This window comes from Poecile atricapillus, chromosome 29 (genome assembly GCF_030490865.1).
Source record: "Poecile atricapillus isolate bPoeAtr1 chromosome 29, bPoeAtr1.hap1, whole genome shotgun sequence".
NCBI lineage: Eukaryota > Metazoa > Chordata > Aves > Passeriformes > Paridae > Poecile > Poecile atricapillus.
The window spans coordinates 3,983,870-3,993,522 of NC_081277.1; the positions used below are offsets into that span (position 1 = coordinate 3,983,870).

Sequence of the window (9,653 nt, forward strand, 5' to 3'; positions counted from 1 at the left end):
CGGGTTTTAGGGCGGTTCGGGGGCGGTTCGGGGGCGGTTCCGAGCGCAGCGGGCCGATGGCGGAGGCGGCGCAGGGCCGGGTCCAGGCCGCGGTGGAGAGCGCGGTGCAGGGGCTGGAACGGGAGCAGATCCGCGCCATGCAGGTACCGGGATACCGGGGGGACACCGGGGACACCGGGGACACCGGGGACACCGGGGAGGGGTCTGGGGCCGTCCCGGGGCTGATGCTGCCCCCCCCACACACACACGTGGGTGCCTCGGGCAGCGCTGGGACCAGCCCTGAGACCCCCCCCAAATTCACTGAGACCCCCCCCGAATTCATTGTGAACTCCCAAATTCATTGTGACCCCTCCCAATTCACTGAGACCCCCCCCGAATTCATTGTGAACTCCCAAATTCATTGTGACCCCCCCCATACACACCCCCAATTCACTGAGACCCCCGAATTCATTGTGATCCCCCCGAATTCATTGTGAACTCCCAAATTCATTGTGATCCCCCCATACACACCCTGAGACCCCCCCCAAATTCACTGAGACCCCCGAATTCATTGTGGTCCCTCCCAATTCACTGTGAACTCCCAAATTCACTGAGACCCCCCCCAAATTCATTGTGATCCCCCACACACCCCCTGAGACCCCCTCAAATTCACTGAGACCCCCCCGAATTCATTGTGAACTCCTAAATTCATTGTGACCCCCCCATACACACCCCCAATTCACTGAGACCCCCGAATTCATTGTGTTCCCCCCGAATTCATTGTGAACTCCTAAATTCATTGTGATCCCCCCATACGCACCCTGAGACCCCCCCCAAATTCACTGAGAACCCCCCCGAATTCATTGTGATCCCTCCCAATTCATTGACACCCCACCAAATTCACTGAGACCCCCCCCGAATTCACTGACCCCCCCCGAATTCATTGTGGTCCCTCCCAATTCACTGTGAACTCCCAAATTCACTGAGACCCCCCCCAAATTCATTGTGATCCCCCACACACCCCCTGAGACCCCCCCAAATTCACTGAGACGCCCCCGAATTCATTGTGACCCCCCCCATACACACCCCCAAATTCACTGAGACCCTCCCAAATTCACTGAGACCCCCCGAATTCATTGTGATCCCTCCCAGTTCATTGAGACCCCCCCAAATTCACTGAGACCCCCCCCGAATTCACTGAGAACCCCCCGAATTCATTGTGAACTCCCAAATTCATTGTGATCCCTCCATACACATCCTGAGACACCCCTGAATTCACTGTGACCCCCCCCAAATTCACTGAGACCCCCCCGAATTCATTGTGATCCCCACACACACACCTTGAGACCCCCCCAGTTCATCTCCTGAGCCCCCCAGTTCATCCCCTGTGCCCCCCCAGTTCATCCCCTGAGCCCCCCAGTTCATCCCCTGCACCCCCACACATTCCCTGTGCCCCCCAACAAGCACCCCCCGTGCCCCCCATGCTTGGGGCGCACCCAGCTCCTTTTGGGGTGCTCCCACAGAGGGGTGGGACCCCCAGGCTGACCCCCACTGACCCCTCATCTCCCATGGGCCCCCCACCCCCGGCCTGCTGTGTCCCTGGGAGTGACCCCAGCGTGTCCCCAGGGTGTCCCCGCTGTCCCCCAGGGTGTCCCCAGCATGTCCCCAGGGTGTCCCCAGCATGTCCCCAGGGTGTCCCCAGCATGTCCCCAGGGTGTCCCTACTGTCCCCAGGGTGTCCCCAGGGTGTCCCCAGGGTGTCCCCTCTGACCCCCAGGGTGCCACTGTGACCCAGGTGTCCCCAGAGTGCCCTGTGTCCCCAGGGTACCCCGTGTCCCCGCTCTCCCCAGGGTACCCCACTGTCCTCACTGTCCCCACAGTCCCCAGGGCACTCCATGACCTCACTGTCCCCAGGGTACCCCACATGACCCTGTGACCCCGCTGTCCCCAGGGCACCCCATGTCCCCGTGTCCCCATGTCCCCGTGTCCCCACTGTCCCCATGTCCCCATGTCCCCATGTCCCCACTGATCCCACGTCCCCATGTCCCCGTGTCCCCATGTCCCCATGTCCCCGTGTCCCCATGTCCCCATGACCCCATGTCCCTGTGTCCCCATGACCCCGTGTCCCCATGTCCCCATGTCCCCGTGTCCCCATGTCCCCATGTCCCCGTGTCCCCATGTCCCCATGACCCCATGTCCCTGTGTCCCCATGTCCCCATGTCCCCATGACCCCCTGTCCCCATGTCCCCATGACCCCATGACCCACTGTCCCCATGTCCCCGTGTCCCCAGGGCGCCCCATGACCCGCTGTCCCCACTGTCCCCGTGTCCCCAGGGCGCCCCATGACCCGCTGTCTCCACTGTCCCCAGTGTCCCCGTGTCCCCAGGGCGCCATGTCCCCATGACCCCGTGTCCCCGTGTCCCCATGACCCGCTGTCCCCACTGTCCCCGTGTACCCATGACCCGCTGTCCCCACTGTCCCCGTGTCCCCATGACCCGCTGTCCCCATGTCCCCGTGTCCCCAGGGCGCCCCATGACCCGCTGTCCCCACTGTCCCCACTGTCCCCATGTCCCCAGGGCGCCATGTTCCGCTGCAGCGCGCGGTGCTGCGAGGATGCAGCGGCCTCGATGCAGGAGGTGCAGCGCTGCATCGAGCGCTGCCACGCGCCCCTGGCCCGCGCCCAGGCCATCGTCACCGCCGAGCTCGAGCACTTCCAGGTGAGCCCAGGACCCCCGGGGACCCCCGGGACCCCAAAAACCCCTGCACCCCCTGCTGCACCTCCTGAGTCCCCTAAATACAGCCTGAGTCCCTAAATACACCTTGTGCCCCCTAAATACACCCTGTACCCCCTAAATACAGCCTGTACCCCCTAAATACAGCCTGTGTCCCCTAAATGCACCTTGTGTCCCCCAATCCATCCCCTGTGTCCCCTAAATGCACCCTGTGTCCCCTAAATGCACCCTGTGTCCCTAAATACACCCTGTGTCCCCTAAATACACCCTGTGTCCCCTAAATACAGCCTGTGTCCCCTAAATACACCCTGAGTCCCTTAAATACACCCTGTGTCCCCTAAATACAGCCTGAGTCCCTAAATACACCCTGAGTCCACTAAATACACCCTGTACCCCCTAAATACATCCTGTGCCCCCCAATCCATCCCCTGTGTCCCTTAAATACAGCCTGTGCCCCCTAAATACATCCTGTGCCCCCCAGTCCATCCCCTGTGCCCCCTAAATGCACCCTGAGTCCCTAAATACACCCTGTGCCCCCTAAATACACCTTGTGCCCCTAAATACACCCCCACCCCCACCACCTTAATCCCCACTGACCCCCCAGCCCCACTGACCCCCCCTGACCCCCCAGTCCATTCCTGACCCTCCCTGACCCCCCCAGCCCCACTGACCCCCCTGACCCCCCAGTCCATTCCTGACCCCCCAGTTCGTCCCTGACCCCCCAGCCCCACTGACCCCCCAGTCCCCCTGACCCCCCAGTCCATCCCCGACCCCCCAGTCCCAGTGACCCCCCCAGTCCATCCCCAACCCCCCAGTCCATCCCTGACCCCCCAGCCCCACTGACCCCCCAGCCCCCCCTGACCCCCCAGTCCCCCTGACCCCCCAGTCCCCCTGACCCCCCAGTCCCAATGACCCCCCAGTCCATCCCTGACCCCCCAGTCCCACTGACCCCCCAGTCCATCCCAAACCCCCCAGTCCATCCCTGACCCCCCAGTCCCCCTGACCCCCCAGTCCATCCCCAACCCCCCAGTCCCCCTGACCCCCCAGTCCCAGTGACCCCCCCAGTCCCCCTGACCCCCCAGTCCCAGTGACCCCCCCAGTCCGTCCCCGACCCCCCAGTCCATCCCTGACCCCCCAGCCCCCCCTGACCCCCTCTGACCCCCCCGATGGTGTCCCCAGGACCGTTTGAGCCGCTGCTCGCTGCAGTGCTCGGACCAGGCCAAGGACGCTCTGGACTCGGGGGGCTCGGAGCCGCGCGTGCGGGGCCAGCTGGACGCCTGCCTGGCCACCTGCGGGGACCAGCACCTGCGCCTCGTGCCCGCCATGGCCAAGAAGATGCGGGAGGGGCTGGCCAGCATCCAGCAGTGACAGCGGGGACCCCCCCGGGGACACCCCCGGGGACCCCCACACCCCCTCCCCGTGCCCTCATTAAAGACCAGGTGGCTCCAGCCAGAGAGCGCCGGTGCTGCGGGGGAACGGGGGGAACTGGGGAGGAACCGGGGGGCACTGGGGGCGATGGGGGGCACTGGGGGACTCGGGGGGGGAACCGGGGGGTCTGGGGGAAAACCGGGGGGTATGGGGGTGATGGGGGGCACTGGGGGGGCTCTGAGGGGTGATGGGGGGGAACCGGGGGGTCTGGGGGTGATGGGGGGGAACCGGGGGGTCTGGGGGTGATGGAGGGCACTGGCGGGGCTCTGGGGGTGATGGGGGGCACTGGGGGGGAACCGGGGGTTCTGGGAGTGATGGGGGGCACTGGTGGGGCTCTGAGGGGTCATGGGGGGGAACCGGGGGGTCTGGGGGTGATGGGGGATGATGAGGGGGAACCGGGGGTGATGAGGGGGAACTGGGGGTGATGGGGGGCACTGGGTGGTGACAGGGAGCTCTGGGGGTGATGGGGTGAGCAATGAGGGGACACTGCAGGTAACGGGGGGCACTGGGGGCTGATGGAGGGTGGTGGGGGGTCTGGGGGTGATGGGGGTGCTGCAGGTAACGGGGGGCACTGGGGGCGATGGTTGGGCACAGTCAAACACGCAGAGGTGTGCACACCTTGACACACAGACACACGCACACACAGGTGTGCACACCTGGACACACACACTCAGGTGCACACACACACTCACACAGGTGTGCACATGTGGACACACACACACACATACACACAGGTGTTCATACCTGGACACACACACACCTGTGCACGTGTGGACACGGACACACACACACACACAGGTGTGCACACCTGGACACACACACCCACACACACACCCACACACACAACACGTGCATACGCCTCGCCCGCTGGCGGCCATTCCCGCTGTATTATTTCCCGCCGTATTTCCCGCTGTATTTATTTCCCGCCCTATTTATTTATTTATTTCCCGCGCTATTTATTAATTTCCCGCTGTATTTATTTCCCGCGCTATTAATTTATTTCCCGCCGTATTTCCCGCTGTATCCGCGCACCGCTCCCTGCGTTCCCCCCGCGCTCCCCGTCACCTCCCCGCGCATGCGCCGCTGCTCGGGTGAGTGCGGTAGCGCTCCGCGGGCTGCCATTGGCTGCCGGGGCGGCGCGCGGGGAGGAGCGCACGGCTGCCATTGGCTGGCGCGGGCAGACGCACGGCGCGCTGACGTCAAAGTGCGGCGCGCGGCAGAGACGGGCCGGGGGCTGCGGGCGCCATGAGTAAAGCGCACCCACCCGAGCTGAAAAAGTGGGTCTGGGGGAGCCGGGGCTGGGCCGGGGGACGAGGGGAGCCCCGGAGGGTGTGAGGGAAGGCGGGGACCGGAACGGCGCGGTCCGCCGCGTGTCGGTGTCCCGGCGTGCACCGTGGGGCCGTCATGGCGGCGTGGGAGGCGCGGTTCGGCCCGGTGTCATGAGGGGATAATGGGGAGGGGTCTCCTGCCCGTCCCCACCCGCCGGTGCTGACCCGGGGCCTTCTCGTTACAGGTTCATGGACAAGAAGCTGTCGTGTGAGTTGTGGAACTGATCTGGCCCCGATTCCCCTCGCGGTGCCCGGGGACCCCCGCCCGCCCCGATCCCCTCACGACCCCGCTATGGGGGACCTGCCCCGCGCCCCCCAACAATGCCGGGTGTGGGGACCCTCCACAGCCCCGATCCCCTCACGACCCCGCTGTGGGGGACCTGCCCCGCGTCCCTCAACAATGCCGGGTGTGGGGACCCCCCACAGCCCCGATCCCCCTCGTGTCCCCCGCTATTCGGGACCTGCCCCGCGCCCCCCAACAATGCCGGGTGTGGGGACCCCCCACAGCCCCGATCCCCTCACGACCCCGCTATTCGGGACCTGCCCCGCGACCCCCAACCATCCCCGGTTTGGGGACCCTCCACAGCCCGGTTCCCCCTCGTGTCCCCCGTTATGGGGGACTCCTAAGCCCCCCAACAATGCCCGGTTTGGGGACCCTCCACAGCCCCGATCCCCTCACGACCCCGCTATTTGGGACCTGCCCCGCGCCCCCCAACCATCCCCGGTTTGGGGACCCTCCACAGCCCGGTTCCCCCTTGTGTCCCCTGCTATTGGGGACCTGCCCTGTGTCCATCAACAATACCGGGTTTGGGGACCCTCCACAGCCCGGTTCCCCCTCGTGTCCCCCACTATCGGGGAGTCCTAAGCCCCCCCGGCCGGTTTGGGGGGTCCCAGCTGCTGGGGCTGGTGCTCGGAGCAGCAGCAGGCCCTGACTGATTTCAGGCCTCACATCTCATTAATTAAAATTCTAATTCATTCATTTAAACCACAATTCATTAATTTAACTATAACACAAATTGAAAACTCGCTCTTTTCCCCTTTTCCTCACCCCATTAATGGCTTGTGCTTAATCCTTCCCATTCCCCCCCTCCCGCGGGTCCCGCTCGTCCCGAGCCGCAGATTTGGGGACAGACGCTCCCGTTTTGGGATTGTCGGTCCCTCACGCGCCCGGTTCCCGCAGTGAAGCTGAACGGCGGCCGCCACGTGCAGGGCATCCTGCGGGGCTTCGACCCCTTCATGAACCTGGTCATCGACGAGTGCGTGGAGATGGCGCCGGGCGGGCAGCAGAACAACATCGGCATGGTGGTGAGAGCTGCTGGGAGCACTGGGAACACTCCGGGAACACACTGGGAGCACTGGGAACATGCTGGGAGCACCACTGGGAACATGCTGGGAGCACCACTGGGAACACGCTGGGAGCACTGGGAACATGCTGGGAGCACCACTGGGAACACTCTGGGAGCACTGGGAACATGCTGGGAGCACTGGGAACACTCTGGGAACATGCTGGGAGCACTGGCAACACGCTGGGAGCACCACTGGGAGCACTCTGGGAGCACTGGGAACATGCTGGGAGCACTGGGAACACTCTGGGAACACGCTGGGAGCACTGGGAACACGCTGGGAGCACCACTGGGAGCACTCTGGGAGCACTGGGAACACGCTGGGAGCACTGGGAACACGCTGGGAGCACTGGGAACACGCTGGGAGCACTGGGAATACCACTGGGAGCACTGGGAACATGCTGGGAGCACTGGGAGCGCCACTGGGAACACGCTGGGAGCGCCACTGGGAACACGCTGGGAGCACTGGGAACACGCTGGGAGCACTGGGAACACGCTGGGAGCACTGGAAACACGCTGGGAGCACTGGGAATACCACTGGGAGCACTGGGAACACTCTGGGAGCACTGGGAACACCACTGGGAACACCACTGGGAACATGCTGGGAGCACTGGGAGCGCCACTGGGAACACTCTGGGAGCACTGGGAACACGCTGGGAGCACTGGGAACACGCTGGGAGCACTGAGAACATGCTGGGAACACGCTGGGAGCACTGGGACCACTGGGAGCACTGGGAACACCACTGGGAGCACTGGGAACACCACTGGGAGCACTGGGAACACCACTGGGAGCACTGGGAACACCACTGGGAGCACTGGGAACACGCTGGGAGCACTGGGAACACCACTGGGAGCACTCTGGGAGCACTGGGAACACGCTGGGAGCACTGGGAACACTCTGGGAGCACTGGGAGCGCCACTGGGAGCACTGGGAACAAGATGGGAACACCACTGGGAGCACTCTGGGAGTGCCACTGGGAACACACTGGGAGCACTGGGAACACCACTGGGAACACTCTGGGAGCACTGGGAACATGCTGGGAACACACTGGGGAGTGCCACTGGGAGCACTTGTGGGAGCCACAAGTGCAGAATGAGCGGGAAGTTTGGTGAGGGACAGGTTTGGGATGTGTCAGGTGGGAATTCAGCAGAGCTTTGGGTGCTTCTGCTTCTGAGAAAGGTGAAGTCATGGCTGGGAACTCCTGGATGGATGGATGATGGATGGATGGATGATGGATGGATGGATGGATGATGGATGATGGATGGATGATGGATGATGGATGGATGATGGATGATGGATGGATGGATGGATGATGGATGATGGATGGATGGATGGATGGATGGATGGATGGATGGATGGATGGATGATGGATGGATGATGGATGATGGATGGATGATGGATGGATGGATGATGGATGGATGGATGATGGATGATGGATGGATGGATGATGGATGATGGATGGATGGATGATGGATGGATGGATGATGGATGGATGATGGATGATGATGGATGGATGATGGATGGATGATGGATGGATGGATGGATGATGGATGGATGATGGATGGATGATGGATGGATGGATGATGGATGATGGATGATGGATGATGGATGGATGATGGATGATGGATGATGGATGGATGGATGATGGATGGATGGATGATGGATGGATGGATGATGGATGGATGGATGATGGATGGATGATGGATGATGGATGGATGATGGATGGATGGATGATGGATGATGGATGGATGGATGATGGATGGATGGATGGATGATGGATGATTGATGGATGGATGATTGATGGATGGATGATGGATGGATGGATGATGGATGGATGATGGATGGATGGATGATGGATGGATGATGGATGATGGATGGATGATGGATGGATGATGGATGATGGATGGATGATGGATGGATGGATGATGGATGATGATTGATGGATGGATGGATGATGGATGGATGATGGATGGATGGATGGATGGATGGATGATGGATGGATGATGGATGGATGATGGATGATGGATGGATGGATGATGGATGGATGGATGATGGATGATGGATGGATGATGGATGGATGATGGATGAAGGATGGATGGATGGATGATGGATGGATGGATGATGGATGATGGATGGATGATGGATGGATGGATGATGGATGATGGATGGATGATGGATGGATGATGGATGAAGGATGGATGGATGGATGATGGATGGATGGATAATGGATGATTGATGGATGATGAGGTAGCACTCAGAGATCTGGGCTGGGGACAGGGTTGCACTCGATGATCCCAGAGGTCTTTTCCACCCTCAGGGATTCTGTGATCCTTGGGGATTTAGGGTTAAAATCAGTCAGTTTTCATCCTTTTTGGGGAATTCCAGCCAAATTTTCAACAATTTTTGGGGAATTAAAACTGCAGGAAAGGAATCCTTAGATCAGAGGTAACAGCTCTCACCTTCCCCTTTCCAGGTGATCCGAGGGAACAGCATCATCATGCTGGAAGCTTTGGAACGAGTATAAACCCCTGGAAAACCCCAAATCCCGACCCACCAGCTCCATTCCCTCATCCAAGACGCCGCTCACAAGTGTACAATTATTTTGGGTTTTGTTATTAAATCAATTTTGTAATGGTTGACCTAATTCGAGCCTTTCTTACATCAGTTTTTGGCAACTGGCTGTTAATTCCACTCCCAATCCCGGGAAAACTCATGGAAAACTTTGATTTATTGAAGTGGGTGTTAAATTTGTGCTATTTTTGGTGGTTTTCTCCTTAACACTCAAGGTTGTAAAATTTTTTATTAATTCTTTATTAAGAATTTTTATTTTTATTTATTTTTAT

General features: G+C 60.7%; 2 protein-coding genes across 2 annotated transcripts; both read left to right on the plus strand.

Moving 5' to 3' along the window:
- On the plus strand, positions 1–4,164 carry FAM136A (family with sequence similarity 136 member A). The gene is made up of 3 exons (XM_058859516.1): positions 1–143; positions 2,555–2,695; positions 3,890–4,164. The coding sequence occupies exons 1-3, from the start codon at positions 57–59 to the stop codon at positions 4,076–4,078; spliced, it is 417 nt and encodes a 138-aa protein (XP_058715499.1). The 5' UTR covers positions 1–56; the 3' UTR covers positions 4,079–4,164.
- A 1,123-nt stretch (positions 4,165–5,287) lies between these two features.
- SNRPG (small nuclear ribonucleoprotein polypeptide G) lies at positions 5,288–9,454 on the plus strand. Its single transcript, XM_058859518.1, has 4 exons — positions 5,288–5,415; positions 5,652–5,674; positions 6,647–6,771; positions 9,284–9,454. Exons 1-4 carry the CDS (start codon positions 5,384–5,386, stop codon positions 9,332–9,334), a joined length of 231 nt encoding a protein of 76 aa, XP_058715501.1. The 5' UTR covers positions 5,288–5,383; the 3' UTR covers positions 9,335–9,454.
- Positions 9,455–9,653: the final 199 nt, after the last annotated feature.